Source organism: Nelumbo lutea, chromosome 3 (assembly GCF_056320005.1).
Source record: "Nelumbo lutea isolate HS-2025 chromosome 3, American lotus-T2T, whole genome shotgun sequence".
NCBI classification, from domain to species: domain Eukaryota; kingdom Viridiplantae; phylum Streptophyta; class Magnoliopsida; order Proteales; family Nelumbonaceae; genus Nelumbo; species Nelumbo lutea.
In genome coordinates this window covers 103914813-103938876 of record NC_142686.1, presented here as the reverse complement: position 1 = coordinate 103938876, position 24064 = coordinate 103914813, and the positions used below count along the sequence as shown (strand labels likewise).

General features: G+C 38.3%; 1 protein-coding gene across 1 annotated transcript in view; it reads left to right on the top strand.

The window, feature by feature from the left end:
• The window catches only part of LOC148867316 (NADH dehydrogenase [ubiquinone] 1 alpha subcomplex subunit 8-B-like), a 29305-nt gene extending 7712 nt beyond the window's left edge, over positions 1 to 21593 (top strand). Inside the window, exon 3 of the mRNA XM_088976900.1 lies at positions 21250 to 21593. Within this exon, the coding sequence (XP_088833026.1) occupies positions 21250 to 21385 (136 nt within the window). The 3' untranslated portion in view covers positions 21386 to 21593. The remainder of the gene's footprint in view (positions 1 to 21249) is intronic.
• The last annotated feature ends 2471 nt before the right edge of the window (positions 21594 to 24064 follow it).

Below are 24064 nucleotides of genomic sequence, written 5' to 3'. Positions count from 1 at the left end.
CAAATAGCTTCTCTGATCTAATGTTGTAGGTGCCAGTGTCCATCTTCCTTATCTCAGCCAGCTTATTACAATTTTCAATTCTCCTTCCACAATCAGATTTCTATATGCCATTGAGTTTGCCAATCTTAAGCCCTGCAGTAATGCAAACATTTCTACTTTAACAGAATTTCCTTCTCTTATTGAACCTGAGAAAGGCTAACAGTGTTACCTTTGTATAGGGAGAGGAGAGGACCAAGCTGGTGAATTCTTTCCCTTCTAGCAGACATTGATGTTATTGTGGCTCAATATCTAAGAATGTCCTCAGTGGAGAATCTCCACTCAATGGATGATTGTGATTTCTATGAGGCTTCTTATTAAGCTTTCCACCAATTGATATCTATCAAGAAATATCCTTCTATTTTGTTTTCCCTATATGGTCCATAGAATTGCTGCATGTGTGCATCTACAAAGGATTTCCCATATTTTTTCCTAGGGGAGAAGAAAGGTTGAAATAGTCTATATATTGTCTTGTGGAAGATTCCACCTAGAACTGACAGATCAAGGAAATGCTCTCAAACACTGGATGAGACAGAATAGAAGATTAGTAGGTGTTTTCCTTGTAGAGAAAGCACATGTTGATGAGAGAGTCCAATTGAATCTTCACCTTTGAAGAACCTCCTAGGTAGTGATCCTTAGATGAAAAGCTTAACAGCAAAAGGCCTTAATTTGAAAAGGGGGGAGTTGGGCCTGAGCATATTGTGTGTTTTTTTTTTTAATGGGCTACACAACAGGGAGTGGTCCTCCCCCAAACCCCTAGACCCCCCTTCCCCCCCCCCCCCTCCAACTGGGTGAAGTTGGGAGCCTATCCCATTGATCAGGAATTTTGCTTTTACTGTAAAGTGTAAACATTACTTGGTTTTGGGTATTGAAGTTTAGAATTTTGACAAAAGAAGCACAAAAGAACTGATCACATTGATCCACAAGCCAAATCCTGTTATCTACCTCATTTGGATCTAAGAGAACATCATTTAAGGTGTCAACTAGATTAGCAGCCTCTAGTATTTCATGATCCCCAAGTCCTCTTCAGAAACCATAATCCAAAGCAAGGTTTAAAATCTCGATATGATATCAGGCATATCATATTGTATCGTTAGGTCTAACCATCTAAGATACGCCCATTTTTAAGGCTTTCTCAGAAACTTGTATTTTTTTTAAATGTTAAATAGCATTGAAATGGTCCCTCTATTAAAATATGAGTGAAAAAAAAGGTTTTAATTCACCCAAAGCTAAATGTGTATCGGGATCCAGGTGTATCAATACTTTGAACCTTGACCCCAAGAGATAGATGTACCACCATTGAAAACAAAGAACACCAAGGGAAGGTTTTTTATGGTTTTAAATGGTGTATAATGAGGTATTTCTTACCCTTAGTCTACCTAAACCAAGACCACCTTCCTCATTTTTACAAACTACTTTCTAATTGATGAGGTGATCTTTCTTAGAGTCACTTAGTTCCCAAAGGAAGTCCCTCATTTTTTTCTCCAAATTAGCGACCCTACATGGTATTAAACCAAAAAAAGAAATATACTGGAAGATTAGAGTAGATTTATTAAAGTGATTCTACCGTCGAGGGAAATGCAATTCCTCTTCTAAGAGGTTAATCATTTAGAGAATCTATCAAGAATAGGTCCCCAAAAAGACACATCTCTTGGATTAGCCGCTGGTTGAAACCCTAGATATTTCATTGGCCAGTTAGAAACAACACAACCTAAGATGGCAGAGTATCTATTCACCACCTCATACTCAAGATTTAATCCTGCCTGATACTTTTAGGTTGATATTTAGATTAGATATCCTTTCAAAGCAACCTGTCAACAATATTTGTTGGTAAGGTAATAAACCAGACTTAGTAAACTAGTTTTTTTGGTTTCATATTTCAAAAAAATAGGAACCTAACTTTTTCTACCACTACTTGTTGGAGTTTTCATTTCCAAAAAGTGGGTCATTTTTTCCTAAAAAAATGAACCGCCAACCGAGAACCACCTTTATGTGCCAGAGGAAAGATTAATAGAAGTGGTTGAATTATTAATAGAATGTTACTTTGCTCCCAGGTTTTGGGAATTTGTATTGGGTATCTCTACCTTCAGATTTTAGAAATTATCCTTTTCATTCTATAGAAGGGGCCATTGCTTGGTTCACTGGTAAAATATTTGGCTGGCAAGCATGAGAACATGGGTCTGGCTCTGAAAGTGGCCACTTCATGTCAGACCCATGAGAACATGGGTCTACCTCTCCCAAGACCCAGAATATCAGGGATCGGCATTAGTGATGGCCTTTATCCTTTCTTAACTCTCAAAATGGTTGCAATGGTATTATTTTGAGATTGAAGTGGTGTATAGATTGCTACTTCACCTTTTCTAAAAAAAAGTGGTGTATAGATTGTAAATATTTCCCATATGAGGCACTGCTCTAAGAACATGTAATCCTTGTATGTTCTTTTGTATTAATTCAGCTTACCTACCTTAAAGAAAGAAAAGAGAAGAGGGTATAACCGTGTTTTGCCTAAGATGAAGTTGCAAAATTAAGCATTAAACTTTTACCCTTGGTTGAAGAAAATTGGAGAGAAAGAGATTGAAGGATAAAAAAGACAACTGCAATAGATGATGTATTACATCAGATAATGCTTTTCTTGGATCAGATCTTATTTCCTTAAGAAGACTGGAATGATCTGATAGCAAAGACTGAAACTAAAAAAAGCCAGGTTTTGTCGCTGTTAAAGTGTCTAGGCATCCAGGTAATTTGGTGCTAGGCAGAGTGCTTATGTACAGCATAGGTCCCTACCTAAACATATTGCCTTGGTGGTAAAAAAATGTGTTCATGTAAGAGAACTCATCAGTTGCATGCTTTAGGACTTGAGGGTATGTATTTTATATTATTTTGTGCACAAATATTTGAAGCACTTCCTCTTAGAAAACTTTTATCTTGCCAATTCATATTCCTTTAGGCCCAGTTTAAATAATCAGCGACTCATCTGCCGACTTTTCTTTATGGTAAGGAAGGTGGAAAATCAATATTTGGGTTCTTTGGAGGACTACTAGTACTGTTGAATAAGTATTGTTAACAAAAGGGGAATTTGTGGGAAAAGATGAGATGAGATGAGATAAATATTGACAAAGAGTACAGGCTGGACTTATTTCTTAAGCTGTAACTGGCATAGCATGGTTGTCACTTAGCTTTTCCTCCTTTTCTTTGGCTTCATATTGGTATTTAAAATCTCACTTAGTTTTTGGTATAAAGATAACAAAAACTATGGATGATCTCCTTTTCTTTTATCAAAATAAAGGCTTTAAATCAACTCATATTGGACCAGCTCCTTCCTAGGAAGCAATTCCTTCCCATCTTCTTTTTGATGGACTGTTAGAAAGGAAAACTTGTACCTTATGATCTTGTGAGAAGGGGTATGGGAAGGATCTTGTTGTAGCAGCAGTTCTACCCCTTTTCTCTTTTAATGAAATCGATTTGTTACTTTTCTTAAAAAAAAAAAAAAAACAGAGGGTCATACCAGATTACCATTATAGGCAAAGCTTCTTACACAGGTGACTTGGAGGCCCAAATATCTTCCACAGAAAAAATCTTACTTCTAAGAAAATGGTTAAATATTTATGGAGTTCTTTTATCTTCATCTTTGTTGAGTTGGGCCGATTTCTAGTTATTGGGCCCAGTTATTTATTTCTTATTTTTAAGTTGTTAAGTTAGGAAGTTGTTGGGCTTTAGGTCCATCAATTACTTAAGTAGCCGCCCTACTAAGGGCATTCTTGTAATCTCTTATTCTTTTAAGTTGAGTATATAATACAAAGAGGGGCTGGCGACCAGAACTAATTCAATTCTGGTTGACATCCTATTCCTTTTCTTCTCTATTGCCGAAACTCTTCATCTTCTTCTTCTTTCTCTTCACAAGGAATTTATCTAAAACTGCAATCAGTGATTTCTACTTGGTATTAGAACAGGCCGAAGGTTCCTTGAGCTATTCTATAATGCAGCCCTAGATTGGCCGATTGCATGGTGATTTAAGAGGCTGATCGAAGATCTCAAGTAAGCCCAGTTTTTGGATTTTTTGGTGGATCTATTTTGCCCTGTAGCTGGTCTAGGGTTCCCCATTAAAATCTGGAGAAACTAGAGAAAGGGGGAGAGTCTTGTTTCTGTTGGACTCTTCAATTTTGACCTAGGAAGTGGCGCCCTAACTTTTTAGGATTCCTTGGAGTTTTTTTAGGGGGTGGTTCAATCCCTACCTGTTTTGGAGGTTTCTAGAGAGAGCAGTTGCCTCTTCTTTCTCTTCTTCTATCCCGTAGAAAAGGAATCTTTTGTGAAAGGACCATCTAGGGCACTAGAAGGGTGTCATTGGTACCAAAAGTGATTTATTTGATACTCTTGCATATTACAGTAACCTTCTACCCTTTTCTGGTAATTATGGAGGGTAACGGAGTTGAAAACAAGCCCGTGAGTGAAATAGGACCAGTGGAAGGAGATGCCGGAGAACTTTTCGGGGCTGGAACCATTACTACAGTTAAGTTGGATGGTTCAAATTACTTAGAATGGTCACAATCTGCAAAGATGGCCATTGGTGCTCGTAGGAAGTTAGGGTATATCACTGGTGAAGAAGTGAAACCCGAAACTAACAGCTCCCGGTGGGTACAGGAAAACTATATGGTGATGACTTGGTTGTGTAATTCGATGCTACCCCATATAAGTACATTTTTTTTGTGGGCAAATACAGCTAAGGAAATATGGGATGGGGTTGCAGAAACCTATTCACAGAGGGAGAATGTTGCTAGGACTTATCAGTTGAGAAATCAGATTATTGCTATAAGACAGGGAGATAGACCTATTTCTGTTTATTTTTCAGCCCTTAAAACCCTGTGGCAGGAGATTGACCATCTGGAGACAGTTGTTTGGGAAACCACTAAGGATGTAGCTGCCTACCAGAAGCTCCTAGAGAAGTATAGGGTTTCTGAATTTCTTGCTGGCCTTAATCATGAGTATGATATTGCAAGACAGCATATTCTTTCCAGGGACAGTGTTACTCTCTCCCAAGCATATGCCTTTGTGTCAGGGGAAGAGAACAGGAGAAATGTGATGATGAAAAATTCTGGTTTTGATCAATCAGCCATGGTTAGCACTATGAGACCTAAACAAAGTGGAGACCGGGGTGGCAGTGAAATCAAGAAGGAAAACAAAAAGGACTTGATTTGTGACTACTATAAGAAGGCTAAACACACATTGATTCTACTAATCCCATTACAGATAACCTGGACCTTCCTATTGCTTTCAGAAAAGGGAAGAGAAAGTGCACTGCTCATTGTATTACACAGTATTTATCCTACAGTGGACTTTCTCCTTCCTACCGTGCTTTCCTTTCCTCTCTTGACTTTGTGTCTGTACCCAAGGGTGTCAGTGAGGTTCTCTCCAAACCTGAGTGGAACACAACTATGCATGAAGAGATAGAAGCCTTAATTAAGAATCAAACTTGAGAGATTATGGATCTACCTGAGGGCAAGGAGACTGTCGGATGCAGATGGGTTTACACAATCAAATATAAAGCAGATGGAAGTATAGAAAGGTATAAGGCCAAACTTGTTGCAAAAGGGTACACGCAGACCTATGGCATTGATTACTTAGAGACCTTTGCACCAGTTGCAAAGATGACTTCTGTTCGGATACTTCTTTCTCTTGCTGTCACATACTCTTGGCCCCTGTTTCAACTTGATGTGAAGATTGCTTTCCTAAATGGAGATCTACAAGAGGAAGTGTATATGGATCTTCCTGTTGGTTTCTACAGTGATGCTGAAAAGGGAAAGATATGCAAACTTAAGAAGTCACTTTATGGTTTAAAATAGTCACCCAAAGCATGGTTTAACAGGTTCAGGAAGGCCTTGGTTGCTTTTGGCTACACTCAAACTCAATCTGACCATACTTGTTTGTGAAGCGGAGAGGATCCTTGGTGTGAGTCCTAATTGTTTATGTGGATGATATTGTTGTCACAAGGAATGGCCTAAGTGAGATTGATAGTTTGAAGAAGAATCTTCAAAGAGAATTTGAAATTAAGGATCTGGAGAGCTTAGGTACTTCTTAGGCATTTAAATTGCAAGATCAAAACATGGAATTTTTATTTCTCAGAGGAAGTATGTTTTGAATCTTCTACAAGAAGTAGGGAAGCTTGGAGCAAAGGCAATCAGCACTCCTATTGATCAAGATCACAAAATTAATGCATTAGAAGGTGATCTGGTAAAGGACATTGGGAGATATCAGAGACTTGTGGGGCGGATGCTATATTTGTGTATGACAAGACTAGACATCTCCTATCAGTGAGTGTGGTAAGCCAATACATGCATGCTCCACAAGTCCAGCATTTGGAGGCTGTTGATAGGATTCTTGCTTATCTGAAGGGACACCCAGGCAGAGGCATATTGTTTGTTGATCATGGACAATTGAAAGCTAGAGGCTTATACAGATGTTGATTGGGCAAGATGCCTTGATGACAGGAGATCTACTTCAAGAGTTTGTACCCTTGTTGGGGGTAACCTAGTCTCGTGGAAAAGTAAGAAATAGATAGTGGTGGCAAGATCAAGTGTAGAAGCTGAATACAGGGCCATGGCACATGGAGTTTCAGAATTTCTCTGGATTTGTTCCTTGTTGGGAGAGATTGGTGTAAAGGCAGAAAAACCTATAATGTTGTACTGTGATAATCAGGCAGCAATTAACATTGCCCATAACCCAGTTCAGCATGACCGGACAAAGCACATTGAAGTGGATAGACACTTTATCAGAGAAAGGGTGACTTCTAGGGAAGTTTGTCTCCCATACATTGCTTCTGATCTGCAGCTTGATGATGTTCTCACAAAAGGTGTTGCAAGAAAAAAGCTGGAGCATGATCTACACAAGTTGGGAATGTGTGACATTTACTCCCAACTTGAGGGGGAGTGTTGAGTTGGGCCGATTTCTAGTTATTGGGCCCAGCTATTTATTTCTTATTTTTAAGTTGTTAAGTTAGGAAGTTGTTGGGCTTTAGGCCCATCAGTTACTTAAGTAACCGCCCTACTAAGGGCATTCTTGTAATCTCTTATTCTTTTAAGTTGAGTATATAATACAAAGAGGGGTTGGCGGCCATAACTAATTCAATTCTGGTTGACATCCTACTCCTTTTCTTCTCCTCTTTTCTTCTCTACTGCCGAAACTCTTCATCTTCTTCTTCTTTCTCTTCACAAGGAATTTATCTAGAACTGCAATCAGTGATTTCTACTATCTCTACTGTGACCTGAAGACTTGCTTTCGGGGAAATTGATATCCTAGCAAAGAGGTTCAATTCTACTTTTACCTGGATAAGAAAAATCGCAAATGGGATGGTAGATGTTTTGGCAAAGCAAGGAGTTGATGGGCCTAATTTGTTTTGGGCAAAGTTGTAATCTGATGTACTTTGAGGCTCCTATGTAGTTTGAATTTTGGGGGCTGACACTCCCCAATTGTCAAGTTGCATTACCTATTACTTTAGTTAAATCTAATGAAATCTATTTTCTGTTGATAAAAAAAAAACTATGACTTGAAGGCTTCTTGTCATGCACTCAGGAGTGATAGTATGCTCATGATAAAAAAAAAGAGTGATAGTGCCCCTTGAAGAGAAAGTAATTGTATGGATAATGTGAAAGAAGTCCAATTGAACAGAGATAGAAAAGAGAGAAGAGAGAGAAGGGAGAGAAGAAGTAGAGAAAAGTGTGAACTAAGAAGATAGAGTCTAACCCAGTCGACCATCTATTTAAATTTAACAAAATTGTATGCAAAGACAAAAATGTCCCTGCATATCTATGAGACATATAAATAGCACATTACTTAAATGGTAAAGACTAGAATACCCCTCTTTAGTCGACTCTAACACTCCCCCTCAAGCTGGAGAGTATATATCATATAATCCTAGCTTGTTACATATATAGCTCGTTCTTCCCGTACTCAACCCTTTTGTGAATAGATCTGCCCATTGATCACCTGTTCTCACATGCTCTGTGCTTATGACACCATTGAGGACTTTTTCCCTTACAAAATGGCAATCTACCTCTATGTGTTTAGTTCTCTCGTGAAAAACCAGGTTGGATAAGATGTGAATTGCGGCTTGGTTATCACAGTATAGCTTCATGGGTTTGCTCATTGAGAACCCGATTTCCTACAATAGATTCTTCAACTACACTAGTTCACATGTAGTGTATGCCATGGCCCTGTATTCTGCTTCTGCATTGCTCCTTGCTACCATAGTTTGCTTCTTACTCTTCCATGTCACTAGATTTCCTCCAAGAAAGGTGTAGTAACCTGTAGTGGATCTCCTGTCTGATACAGAGCCAGCCCAATTTGCGTTTGTATAGCCAACTATTTCAAGATCACCTCCTAGCTTGTATAGTAACCCACGGCCTAGAGCCCCTTCAAATACCGCACGATCCTAAGAACTGCATCCCAGTGAGGTACTCAAGAACTCTGCATAAACTGGCTTACCACACCAACAACAAATGAGATATTAGGCCTAGTGATAGTTAGATAATTCAGTTTTCCCACTAGCCTTCTATACCTTCTATACCTTCTAGGATTATCAAATAATTCACCTATCACTTCCCAATTTCACATTCAGTTCCATGGGAGTTTCAGCTAGTTTAGCACCTAGTAGTCATGTTTCTTCCAATAGGTCAAGAACATATTTCCGCTGACATAGGTTTAGCCTTGCTTTGATCTAGCAACTTCTATACCCAGGAAATACTTCAACTTTCCAAGATTTTTTGTCTGAAAGTGATCTTGTAGAAGTGTCTTCAATCTATCAATCCCAATTCTATCACTGCCAATTATGACTATGTTGTCCACATAAACTACTAGCAAAATCTTCTCGGCCTCAGAATCATAGCTAAATACTGAGTGGTCAGCTTGGCATTGTCTCATTCCAAACTCCTTCACTGCTTCACTAAATTTGCCAAACCAAGCACAGGGAGACTGTTTGATCCCATAGATTGCCTTCTTGAGCTTACACACCTTACCATCCTCCCTTTGACCAACAAACCTTGGTGGTTGCTCCATGTACACTTCCTCTAGAAGATCACCATGGAGGAAGGCATTTTTAATATCAAGCTGAATAGAGGCCAATCATGCATGACAGCTAAGGAAATCAACACACGTACTAGGCCAATCTTCGCAACAGGGGAAACAGTTTCTATGTAGTCTACACCATAAAGTTGAGAGCACCCTTTTGCAACTAAACGGGCTTTCCGGCGTTCCACTCCCCCATTTGGTAGATACTTAAGAGTTTACACCCATTTACAACCAACAACATGCTTACCTGGGGGAAGATTGGTGAGTTCCTACGTATGATTGTGATGAAGAGCAGAGAGTTCCTCTTCTATAGCTTTTCGCCATTATGGTGAGGTAAGAGCCTCTTGAACATCCTTAGGTGCGGATATAGAGGATAACAGAGAAATAAGCTCGTGATGGGAAGCAGAAAAGTGAGATGCAGAAACATAATTGGATATGGGGTGTAAAGTGCAACTACGTTTATCTTTCCGCAATGCAATAGGAAGGTCAAGATCATAAGGCAATCCGGGTGTGGAAGGAGTTGGATTAGCAGGCAGAGTAGAAGGTGGTGGAGGTGTTGGTCTCTGTTGGTGAGTATACACTTGATGGATTGGTGGTCTTCTAGTACGCTCCTACATTGGGGAAGGTGGAGACTCAGTCATAATGGGAACCACTAGAATGGAATTATCAACTGGAAGAGGAAGAGGAGGGATATTAGGACCTAAGAAGTACGACACCGATTCAAAGAATGTAACATCAGGACAAACAAAGGATTTCTGAGTAATAGGATTATAGCATTTATACCCTTTCTAGGTCCTAGAGTAGCCAAGAAAGATACATTTAATGGAGCAAGCATCAAACTTGTCTAGACTAGGACCAAGATTCTGAACAAAGCATACACAGCTGAAGATCCTGGGAGTAAGGGGATATGGAGACAAAGTGGGAAATAAGATAGAGAACGGAGAACGACCATCAAGAATGAACGAGGGCATGCGATTAATAAGAAAACAAGCAGTAAGTAATGCATCACTCCATAAATGTTTAGGAACATTCATATGATGAAGACTGAGCTGTTTCAAGTAGATGTTGGTTCTTCCTCTCAGCCACCCCATTTTGTTGAGGGTGTGGGCACAGGATGTTTGATGAAGAATACCATATTTTTTCAAGTATTGTTTTAATGAAGAAAGAAAATACTCTTTACCATTGTCGGAGCAAAGAATTTTAATTGAAACACCAAATTGTGTACGCACTTTAGCGTGAAACTTTTGGAAAATGGAAAATAATTAACTTCTTTCTTTCATTAAATAAAGCCATGTCATTCTTGAACAATCATCAACAAAGATAACAAAATATTTGTAACCATTATAAGACTCAATTCTGATTGGACCCCAAACATCTGAATGAACTAAATCAAAAGGGCTCAATATACGACTATCAACTCTAGGACTAAAGGAAACCCGATGGTCTTTCCCATACTGATACGACTCACACTGCAAAGAAGACAGACGACTCAATGACGGAATGTGGAAAAATAAAGAGGAAGAGAAGAAGAAATACTTCTGTATTGATAATGTGTTGATAAAACATGTTGAGCATACAACTTAAATAAGAAAAGATAAGAGAGACAAACTCCTATGATCTCTCTCAATTACTCTTAGAATCTCTCTCAATTAGGGATTGATTAAATCTTTCCCTTAATCCTAGGATATGACTTTCCTAATTTTATTCAAATCTAATCTTTCCTAAATTTATTCAAATCTGTAATCAATCAAATCTTTCTAAATTTGCAGCAAATCATATCTTGTCAACACTCCCTCAAGTTGGTGCAAAGATATTTGTCATGCCCAACTTACTAACTTGAAGTTCAAATGGCTGTCTCAACAAGCCCTTAGTCAAAACATCTGCAAATTGCTACGTGGTTGGTACAAATGGAGTGCAAATTATTCCTTCTTCAAGTTTCTTCTTTATAAAGTGTTTGTCAATCTCAACATGTTTAGTCCTATCATGTAGAACCGAATTATGAGCAATGCTGATAATTGCCTTGTTATCACAATACAATTTCATAAGAAAACTCATTGGTCTCTTAAGATCTGCTAGCACCCTCTTTAGCCAAAGAACCTCATACTCCTTGAGCCATTGATCTGAATTCAGCCTCAGCACTTCTTCTAGCAAATACACTTTGCTTCTTGCTTCTCCATGTAACTAAATTTCCCCAAAGAAATGTGCAGTACCCCGAAGTTAACCTTCTATCAATGATTGAGCCTGCCCAATCCGCATCTGTATACACTTCAACCCTTCTCTTCTCATTTTTCTTGAAGAAGAGTCATTTTCCTAGTGTGCCTTTTAGATACTTAAGAATTCGATACACAGCTTCAAGATGTTCTTCGTACGAGGAGTGCATAAATTGACTCACCATGCTCACAGCAAAGGCAATGTCAAGACGCGTATGTGACAAGTAAATCAATCTTCCTACCAGCCTTTGGTATCTACCTGCATCTACTGGAACTCCATCTTTAACTTCTCTGAGTTTAGCCTTAACTTCTAGCGGATTGTCTGAAGGTTTGCATCCACTCATTCCAGTTTCTTTCAAGAGGTCTAGAATATATTTTCATTGCAAAACCACAATGCCCTTCTTTGATCTAGCCACTTCCATTCCAAGAAAGTACCTTAGCTGGCCTAAGTCTTTAATCTTGAATTCCTTGGCTAAGCTCTGCTTTAGTCTGCTCATCTCTTCAATATCATCTCCAGTCAAGATTATGTCATCAACATAGACAATCAGAACCGGTACCTTGTCTTTGATGGATCTTTTTGTGAAAAGAGTATGATCAGATTGTTCTTGACTATATCCTTGACTTTTAACGAACCTTGTGAATCTTTCAAACCAAGCTCTAGGAGATTGTTTAAGTCCATATAGGGACTTTTTTAGCTTGCATACCTTAGTTCCAAACTTCTCAGTGAAACCAGGTGGAGACTCCATATATACTTCTTCTTCCAAGTCTCCATTCAAAAAGGCATTCTTCACATCCAGCTGATTCAATGGCCATTCAAGGTTAGCTGCAACAGACAAGAGTACTCGAACTGTATTTAGTTTCGCCACTGGAGAAAAGGTCTCAGAGTAATCCACTCCATACGTCTGAGTAAAGCCTTTAGCTACTAGGCGAGCCTTATATCTCTCCAAGGATCCATCTGAGTTGTACTTCAGAGTGAATACCCATTTGCAACCAACAACTGTCTTTCCATCCGGTAGATCCACTTTCTCCCAAGTAGCATTCTTTTCCAAAGCTCTCATCTCTTCAAAAGCAGTTTCTTTCCACTCAGGAACATTTAGAGCTTCCTGGATACTATTAGGAATGGAAACACTAGACACTTGTGAAATAAAGGCACAATATGAAGGTGAAATATCTTTGTAAGATACAAAATTTGACAAAGGATGTTTTGTACAAGACCTAACACCTTTCCTAGGAGCAATGGGAAGATCAAGCTGATTGGAAGAATTAGAATTACCTGGAGGAATATTTTCAGTTATTTTTGGAGAATTATCATGAATTTAATGATCCACCCTCAGATAAGATTCTTGTTGATGTTGCGGAATAGTGCCTCTCCTTTTCAGTGCTAAATGTTCCCTTGAATATACAAGGCCTTTATACTGTTTTGCACACATCTCTGTTGTTTCAGCTTTTTTATTTTGAGATGGCATCACCGAAGGTTGTTCATTTTCAATATTTAATTCATTTATTTCCACTGATTTTGTATTTTCTGCCTTACTTTTGTGAGGAACACCATTATGGACAAATTCAAACGTTAAATCAGAACCAACTAAAAGACCATCTTCACTAGTGTTGCTCTCCCCCTGAAGATGGGAGTGTCTGTAGTAGGAGGTTCCTTCAAAGAATGTGACATCCATAGTCACAAACATCCTTTTCAAAATTGGATCAAAGCATTTGTAACCTCTTTGATTAGTGTGATAGCCTACAAAAATACATTTATGTGATTTTGGATCAAGTTTTGAACGTTTAGGATCATGGTTATGAACAAAGGCCACACTTCCAAAAATTTTTAAGGGAATGTTTGTCACTAGCCGAGAGTTTGGAAAACAGTCAATGAAAACCTGTATGGGTGTTTTAAAATCCAAAATTCGTGTAGGCAGTCTGTTAATCAAATAAGTGGCTGTTAAAACGGCTTCTCCCCAAAGATACTTAGGAACCTTAGTTTGAAAACTTAGGGCTCTAGCAACTTCAAGGAGATGTTTGTTTTTCCTTTCAGCCACCCCATTTTGTTGATGTGTATTATTACACGAACTTTGGTGTACAATTCCTTTCTCAGCAAAAAAATTCCCTAACACATTGTTAAAAAATTCCTTTCCATTATCACTTCGAAATATTTTAATCTGAATCTGAAATTGTGTTTGAACCATGTTATAGAAAGCTTTGAACACAGTTTCAGCATCCGATTTCTCTTTTAAAAGGAAAACCCAAATGACCCTAGTATGATCATCAATAAAAGTAATGAACCAACGCTTTCCAGAAAGAGTTGTTACTCTAGAAGGACGCCAAACATCACTGTGAATCATGGTAAATGGTTTTGATTTTTTATATGGTTGGGACGGAAAAACAGCACGATGATGTTTTGTTAATTCACAAGATTCACACTTAAAACACGAATGATTTTTATTCATGAATAACTTGGGAAATAGATGCTTTAAATATTGAAAGCTAGGATGTCCTAACCGATAATGCCATAACAAAACTTCACTATCACTAGAAACTGAGATAAAGCTTAAACAAGTCTGTCGGTCTTGCCTTCCAAAGATTGATCTTTTATTAAAGAGGTAGAGGCCACCATCCAGTTTAGCACCCCCAATCATCTTCCTCGAGGTTAAATCCTGAAATTCACAACAAGAAGACAAAAAATTAACCCGACAATTATGACCAAGGGTTAGTTTGCTGACAGATAAGAGATTGTATGATAGGTTAGGAACATGTAGAACATCTTTAAGGCTTAGAGAATGAGAAATAGACACAATTCCTTTCCCAGCAACAGTAGCAAAGGAACCATCTGCAATTTTAGCCTTTTGATTCCCTGCACAGGGTGTATATGAAGAGAAGAATTGTGAAGTGTCAGTCATATGATCAGTGGCACCTGAATCTAATATCCAAGAGCCATTAGATTTGGTACAAGCAATGGCTGCAGCGAAAAAATTACCTGACTGGGCTAGAGAGTAGGATGGGTTAGAGTTTCTTAACGATTGAGATTGAAACATTTTATATAAGTGCTCTATTTGTTCTTTTGTGAAAGGAAGAGACTCTAAGGATGATTGCTGCCCTAGATCCGAATTGCTTACTTGAAGCGCGCGGACATCTTCCCCTGACTTGTTGTCACTGTCTGATTTTTTCTTCCAACCTGCTGGTTTCCCATGTAGCTTCCAGCAGGTTTCCCGAGTATGCCATGGCTTTTTACAATGATCACACCAAGGTCTTTGCTTTCGTCCTCATTTATCTCCGTCTACGTCTACACCTCAAACCACAAGAGTGGACCCTTCGTTCTTAGTTTTTATTTCATTAACATTCTTCAACATCACTTGCCGCCATGCTTCTTCTCTACGCACTTCTGGAAAAAAAAAAAAAAAACTTCTCTTATAGTAAGCAAGGGCTTTCGCCCTAAGATACGTCCCCGAACCTCATCGAGTTCTTTATTCAAACCAGCCAAGAAGACATACCCAATCTCTTTTTATCTTCTTTTTGTACCGAGCACTATCACTCGGACTTTCCCATTCTTCTTCAAATAAATCCAGCTCCTGCCAAACAGCCATCATCTCATTATAATAAGCAGTTACTTCACGCTTACCTTGCCGCATCTTCCACATTCAGGTATTCAGTTTGAACAGTTGTGAATGATTGTCCAGATCTAAATAGGTTTCCCTAACAGCTTCCCACACATCACGAGCAGCCGGCAGGAACATGAATGGTTTTCCAACCACAGGATCCATAGAGTTGATCAGCCAGGCGGTAACCATAGAATTTTCAGAATGCCACTGCCTGTACTTTGGATCATCAGTGGCTGGCGGTTTTACTTCACCATTCAAATAGCCAAGTTTCCCTTTGTCGTCGATCACCAACCACATGGACTGAGACCACTCAAGATAATTCTTTCCATCCAATTTGTGAATGGTAATCTGAAGAGAATTCTCAGAGAGAGAGATGGCCGCTGACTGAATACCTCCCTCCAATGATGTCACACCACTGGTAGCATCCAAAGAGGTTGAACCAGAGCCAACCATGGCGGCCTTAAAATTCATGATCAGACCCTAAAGCTCCGATACCATGTGAAAAAAAAAAAAAAGAGGAAGAGAAGAAGAAATACTTCTGTATTGATAATGTGTTGATAAAACATGTTGAGCATACAACTTAAATAAGAAAAGATAGGAGATACAAACTCCTAGGATCTCTCTCAATTACTCCTAGAATCTCTCTCAATTAGGGATTGATTAAATCTTTCCCTTAATCCTATGATATGACTTTCCTAATTTTATTCAAATCTAATTTTTCCTAAATTTATTCAAATCTGTAATCAATCAAATCTTTCTAAATTTGCAGCAAATCATATCTTGTCGACACGAAACAAGGAGCTTGTGAGCTTTAAGAGATGGATGGCCGAGTCTACAATGCCACTGAAGAGGAGTCAAAGAGGTTTGAAGTGCAACTGTAGAACCACCACTATCAAGGTAATACAATCTGCCAGCTTCATATTCTCCACCAATCTTCTTCCCGGTCATTAGATCTTGAAAAACGCAAGAGGAAGGGTAAAATGTGATAGAACAATTGAGGGATTTGGTTAGTTTACTAACAAACATAAGATTAAAAGGAAACTTGGGAACATATAAAACAGAACACAAAGAAAGAGATGTGTCAACATTACCAACACCGTAAATGGGGAAGTAGATCCATTGGCAAGGGTAACATTATTTGATGTGGAGGTTGGAGAAAGGGAGGAAAACACACCTGGAGTCCCGATCATGTGGTCAGAGGCTCCAGAGTCAATTATCCAGGGTGAAGGTTTGGATGCTAGGCAAGCCATACTTGAATGAACAAGGGTGGCAGTATTTTGATGTGAAGTGGCTTGAAGGAATCTCTCATACTCCTCTTTTGGAATACTCATAATCTCCTTCCTAGAAGTGGTTGTGATTGTAAAAGATGTTGAATCAACTGGTTGAGTATCACTGACTTTACTACCACCAACAACTGCATGATTAGCCCATGTGGATGGTGGGCCATGCAGATCATAACAGAAGTTAAATGTGTGTCCTCTCCCACAATGTGTGTGTTTCCTAGTAGTGCTTCCTCTTCCTCTGCTATGGCCTCCCCCTAAATCACGACCTCCTCCACTACTACGACCAACTGCAAGGTTACCACGGCCTCCCTTAACTATATGACCACCTCCTCTGTGTCCATAAGAACCACCTCGAGTGCCAACAAGTGCTGATCTGTCAGGAGGTATGTTATACTCTGTGGGGATAAGAGATATCCTACGGAGACGGGCAAAAACTTCTTCTAGAGTAGGGAGAGCAAACCCCCCCAATATCTATGTTATGACAGGTTCATACTTTGCTTTCAACCCCACCAAGAAAGAACCAGGTAACATCTAGTTGTTCCCTTTGTTGCTGCTGAATTTTGACATCTGGAGTTAAGGGATTAAGTTCATTCCGAAGATTTTTCATACTGGCATAATATTCTTCAAGGGTCTGATTTCCCTGCTGCAAACTGAAGTATTCCTGATAAAGATGATAAACCCTTGTAGTGTTGTCTAGTCCAGAATAGAGTTTCTTGGCATGTTCCCATATATCCTTTGTTGTATCTGATAGGATAGGAAGTTTCTTCAAATTGTTGCACTAACGGAAATTTCAGAGGTTTGGGGTTATTTGAGTTTTGTTAGTTTGAATATTCAGGAATTATTTTTTAATTTGTTAGTGTCTTAATAATAGGATAGTTTGGATAGGAGGTAGTTGGATTGGAAATATTGAACCATTCATTAGGGAGATTTGCTCTCTATATGGATGTAGAGGGAAGCTGTAGCACGACAGCCTTAGGGTGTTTCTTTGTTATTTCTTCTGTTGGTATCTTCTTTTATCTTGAAGTTAACACTGATCTTAGGCTCCATATTGTTCCACAACCACGTCATGATTTAAGCATCCTCTTGCTCCCAATCATTGAAACTCGGAGATTCAGCAGTAGGTTTCTCCTCCCGTACATGTTTCACTTTCTTCTTAGCCTTAGGAAATACTTCCACCGACTTGGCCCATGGAACATAGTTTTCACCATTGAGTCTGATGGATGTCATCTACACACTTAAAAAATCAGAGGAGATCAACACACTCGATTTCTGGTCACCACTTGCACCACCCATCGATGCCATTTCAATCTACAAAGCCGGTTCCGCCCGTCACAAAAAAAAATATATATATATATATAACACTGCAACTACTGTTCTTCAAACACTACGCCAACACACTCATAATCACCACAAACTTGCCCTAGCATAAATTCGGCCACTTTGAACACTACTGTACTGCGAACAGGCAGTTTTATAACCACAGAAAATCCCTCTTGAAACTGCTCATTAGAGGGTTCAGGCCACCACGACTATACCTACTCGACCACCATGGCTGTCACTCATGGTGACAGCAGTCCACAAATTTTTTTTTCTTTCACTAGGACTGTCACACTCTCCCCCTTTCACCAGTAGTCAAGCCACCAAAACCCTAGGACTGTCAAATGGATTGCCACAGATATCTGGGTTTCGCCGCAGCCTTCTCCACCACCTACTCCAGATTGCGCAGACCAGAAAAAAAAAAAAAAAGAGGGAGGGAAATAAGCTGATCAGTTGAAGCTGTAACCTTCCTATATTAGTGGCGCTCTGATACCATGTGAAAGAAGTCCAGTCGAACAGAGATAGAAAAGAGAGAAGAGAGAGAAGGGAGAGAAGAAGTAGAGAAAAGTGGCAAACTGAGAAGATAGAGTCTAACCCAGTCGACCATCTATTTAAATTAACAAAACTGTATGCAAAGACAGAAGTGCCCCTGCACATGTATGAGACATATAGATAGCACATTATTTAAATGGAAAAGACTATAATACCCCTCTTTAGTCGGCTCTAACAGATAAATATCCTATTTGTAGTATTTTGTGGATTTGAAGAGATTGAAACATTAAGTACTTTACTTTAAAATCAGGCAGATAGCTAGAGAAGTGGAAGTCACCTTCATATGGGTTCAGCAAACTTGTAATGGTTAGGCAGATAGTTTGGCTTAACAAAGGATCAAATAGAGCATAGATGTTCTGGGGAGTTGTCCCAAGGGATTTAAACAATGTAGAGTGAAAAAGAAAGATCATAGGTTAGGTGGCGGGGCTAACCTAATTTTGGGATACCTGGATTATCTCGTGTACATAGCATTCTTTTTCAACAATTAATAAAAGGTTTCAATTACTTAGAAAACACAGTAAAAAAAAACATTGAGACTGCTTCCAAGAATATTTCTTGACATACTCGCTTATCATTGAGACTGCTTTCAAGGACATGAAGTAGATGAATCCCAAAAGAGAAGCAGTCATGATTATGAACCACATACATTGTACTTTTGTATATTTCATTTTCTTTGTATTGATAAGTATGAATCTTTATACATCAGAAATAATATAGCCAACACAAATAGAGAGGGGAGAGAAAGAGAGAGTGCTGGCCTGCCTATCAAACACTATGTTGTTCTCTAATTACTAATTAGTCTAACAGAACCTGAAATATCTGTCTGATTAGTGTGACAATGTATGTTTCAGTCTGAGAATGGTCACTTTGTGAGAAATTTTTCAAACATTAGGCCTTTTGCCTCCTGGAATAATCAACATTGAATAATGGCCCTTTTTCTACCTGGGGTATACATATTCTTGCAGCTTTGCAAGGATTAAGACTAGCAAGATCTTTAAATAACAGAAACTTGCAGGTGGAAGGTGGCTCAAGGGTGGTGATTTGTGTTTTAAGTGGCTAAAAGCTTGCAATAGGTAAAGCATCTATGGGCTGAACTGAGGGAGTGGACAGAATAAAGGATGTGATGCAAGTTGTGCCCCGAAACCAATGACTCAATACAAGTTTGGAGTTGAAGTTAGAAAAATGAAGGATTTATATTTGAACTTTGAAGTGGCTTAAGGTTTGCAATAGCTAAAACATTTAATGAGCCAAAATCAGGAGTGAACAAAGTCCATTTGTTAGCTTAAGGTTTGATATGCTTACCTTTTCTTTTATCAGTAACTGGTAATGATTTTACTGATAAAGGAAGATAAAGTGTAACTACAATGAGTATATTCATATATTCCACATGGTACAACAGAGCCAGATTACTGCTGCTATCCCCATTACTCCTGATAGAGCCTCGAACATAGTGAGAAGGTTTTTTATGTAAAGGATACCTGTCCAAAGTCCATTTGTTAACCCCTTGAGCTAGGGTGTCAACATGAGAATTAGTAGACCAGGGAATCCAAAGATGCATGCATTTCTTATTTATTTTTTTCCCATAATATTCTTACTGGTCAAATATACCAAAATATCTCTCGAGTTCAAATATTGAGTAACCATTTTGCTGATGTATATGTTGCAAATCACCTTTTATTTTGATTGAGTCTTCATTTGGTTGCACACGAAATAGAGGAGAAATGGTTTCAACCAAGGTTCAAAGTATCGACACGTATCAGCCCGTATTGGCCGATACGTATCGTTCCGGGACCCCTCCGATACGCCCCTACAGTGGGTGTATCGGGGGTCTGACTAGCTCATGGGGGGGAGGAGACCTAAACCGGCCCCCCTGAACCGGTTGCAAAAAATAAATAAATAAAAGTATAAAAATGCAGTATCGATTCGCCCGATACGCCCCTATTGGCGAATCGGGCGTATCGATATTTTGAACCTTGGTTTCAACAGAAAATATTATTTTATGCTGTCTGGCTGCACATAAAATGGTCATGGGTTTTTTTTCTGGTAAACAAATGGTTATAGAATTAGTTCTATAAGAATAGCAATCCTTCTAATATTCCAAAATGCCATTTGCTGAAAAGAAGGTTGTTCTTCTTGATTCAAATCCCACAATACCCATATATTTTTATGTAGGTTTTTTTGTCCAATTTAAACCAAACACCAGGAAAATTATGAAAATGATATGTTTTCCCATTGAATACCATTTTTTCTTTTTCATTTATTTTGTCTACAACCAAAAACAATCTAAAAGAAAATTTCTGAAATTTGGGCCACATGAAACAGCATTTTATATGTGGTTTATACATGACCAAAAAGAGCATTCTTGATGACAGTTAACCCAATTTAAAGAAAGAAAAATATGCTTTAAAGTGGCTAGTTGTATATGTATATTGAACTATGCAATTATTTGTTCATGGACTGTTGGGTTGGTTCATATTGGTATACCTCAAGAATCCTTTTTGAAGCCCCTAATTGTGCCATGCTTCTATATGCCAAAAAGAAGAGATTGTGCATGCTTCTTGCTATATTAAGTGCATTAGTATCACAGATGCTATGTTGATCCACACTAGAGAGAATAGACCCCCTCTGTTTGTATTCATGCACTCAAAGGCATCGAACTGCTTCCATGAATCAACATTTTCATAAAGATCGCCAATCTACCCATCATGATTCAACTTCTTCTGAATAATGAATTTTATTCCCTGAGACTATATGTATCAGCAATACAATCAGTTACTCTTTCTCTGAAAAAAATTCTATATTATCCAGAATATGTTTTTATTGCTTCTTGTAAACCTAAAAGGTCCTCAAGGAGACCTTCCAGCTCCATGTATGTGTGTTTTTAATTGTTAGGGTTTTTGGTAGACCATCCCCAATTTACTAGTCAACTGCATAATTTAACTGAGTGGTCTTATTGACTGACTTGGTTTTCTCTTTGGATGATAAATACTTTTACAATTCAAGTGACCTTTTCAAATACCATGTTACATGCTTCTTCTGTCACCAAGCATCCCATCCCCATCCCCTGCATGAGAAGATACATTGCATCAGGCCTGAGCCCTGGCCTTTAAAATTTAATAAATGCCTCAACCAGGGCCACGGAAGTTGCATCACAACCTGATATTTCAAAATAATATAATTCCTGATTTTCTGTTTCTGCAGGTTGAAAGGGCTTCATCAGAGGTGCACGAAAGAGATGGATGCATATGCAGGTTGCATGTATTACCATACCAACGAGTTTGATTTATGCCGCAAAGAACAGCAAGTGTTTGAGAAGGCATGCCCGTGGAATGAGTAATTGAAGAGGCATTTAATCCTGAATAACATGGGACAGTGTACTGCAAGACAAACACATCTGTTGCTTTCTCTTAACTAAACCATATGGATGGAATGCTTTCTTTCCATTGGGTTCAATTTTTTCTTGAGAAGATGGTTGGCCTATAGACAGCATTTTTTCTATACCGCAGCAGCTGCTGTAGTAATTGGCATTTACTTGTTTATCTGCATGGCATTGTTTCATTAAGTCTTACAAGATGGCCCCATAACTGTTCGGGACAATCGAGACTGACCTAATTAGAACCTAACATCTATTTGGGTCCGTTTGGTTCACAATTGGAATCAGAGTCAAAATCGAAATCCATTGAAATCAGAATTGGAATGGTCTATTCCCATAGTCTGTTTGGTTCAGACAGGAATCGAAATGGGAACTGAAATCAGCTAAAATGGAAATTCATTTCTAAAGGGAGGGGGAGGGAATGGCCATTCCCTTAATGGGGGGATGCCATCCCACCAGCAATGGGAATAGAATTCCGATTCTGTCCAATCAGACAGTTGGAATTGAAATGGCCCATTCTGATTCCAAATAGGCCCTAATTTCCTATGATAACAACTTAAAATTTTATTTTTGAACAAAAATTACAGGAAAACCAGGGGACCTTGATATGTTATAAACTATATATAATCGGTTTGGATCTGAACCTGTTTGAAGCAGCAAGAACGGGTCTTGACCCAATTATTAAATGGGACAAAATCACATAACCAGAGCCGGTATAATTGGTTCAGGTAGTTTGGTTCTGTGGGATAAATCCAACCAATCTGCAGCCCTAATTATTGGCATCTATTCTTATTTCTTAGTCCTTACCGATACGTTGTCATTGTACATGGTTCATTGAAAATGACTGGGGATGGTAAAGCTGTGGCAAAGTTCTTAAAGAACTTCACAAAATGCCCTGAGGACCTTCTAATAATTTTCTACATTTGTAAGAAACTAAACACAGCCTTAAGGGACATGTAAATCCTTGTCATTCACTTGTTTTTATCAATCTGTTGACAGTAGTAGAGACGTTGCAATTATGCCTATTATTTTGTTTGAAAGCAATTTGATTTAGGTTTCTTGTTTAACTTAAGTAATTAAATAAGGTTTAATTTGTAATTGTTTACCTATTTCACATGATAAAATGAGGCCCACACCATTGACTATGGTGCAATCGAGCCGACTTGAGTTGGCTGAACTTTGGCATGTCTTGATTCAACTTAACTAAAATACTATTAGGTTCAAGTTCGACTTGAACTATATTTTCTAGCTCAAGCTCAACCCAATTAAATATTCAATGAGTTTGAGTTTGGCTCGGAAGCTTGAATATATATAATATAAAAATATATTTTTATATTCTATAATATATAAATACATATGTGTATGTATATGTTAATCGAGCCAAAGTCACAAAATTTCAAGTCTAACCTTTTATTATTGGATCTCAAACTCAAATAACTAATCAAACTTACCCCAATGTTCGAACTCGATTCAAACTTAATTGTAATCGAAATTGATTCGAGCTCAATTAAAATCGAACTTGATTCGAGCCTAAACTATTCAATTAGAACTCGATTAGATAGCAGTCTTACCATTGATAGTTTTTATGGTGAACCTTTTATTTGAATCAAGAAACTGAATATAAAAGATTAGGATGTATCTCACATCATTTGAAGTAGACTGTTTTAAGTAGCCACATCTCTGAACTAAGTACCTTTTTTTAGAGAGAGTGGAGTTAATTACTGACACCACTCACTAGATATTCTTTTTGACACCACTCACTAGATATTCTTTTTCGAGACAGGTGCCCACATGTCTAGAGCAAAGGCTTTATATTGTTTGGGCTATCATTTATTATATACACCAGAAAATGATCGTGTACCAAGTATGGGGCATATCATTTTGTGTTTGAGATTTACTATATATTCATTTTAAAATTCTTATTTAAGTAAAAGTTAAATTAGGTTTAATTTGTATTTAACAACCTATTTCATCTATAAAAATGGGACTTGCACCATGGAAACTTTGGAAGTCTTTAATAAGCCTTTTTAGTTGAACTAGTAAGCATGAACGTGGCAATTATAGGTGATGATTATGACGGTAATAATGTATTAAAAATTTATATTAATATGTATTTTTTATATTTTATAACTTTTATTATCAATAGGATGCAGATTTGCAAAATTTAAATCTGATTACATAAAAAACTTCATCCAAATATCATTGAATCGAGTTGTGAAGCTTCAAGTATCATTGATAGGCCTACCTACTTGGCTAGATTCTTTTTTTTTTTTGTAATGTTTTATCTTTTTTGTGTTTTTTTTTTTGTTCATTTATCAAAGAAATGTAAGATTTAAATAGAGATAATTAAATGCGATGAATGATGTTGTTCGATGCAAGGTATGTCGAGCCAAATACACAACAGATAATCTTGCCAATTGGACAAGGTCAAGGTGAAAGGACGAGACCGTGCATTGTAGTCTGCAAGAACATAGAGAATCAGAGGCCCGAGGAATTTAATGAGTTGTCGGGATGAGGTTGCCCACCAAGGTTCTCGGGAGGTCCCACTCTCCCTAGTGGGTCATGTCTCCTTGTTCATGCGAGACTGCTTCCTTGTGAGGTCCTTTCATGACGTGTGTTGACGTGGTCCGAAGTCATTGGCCA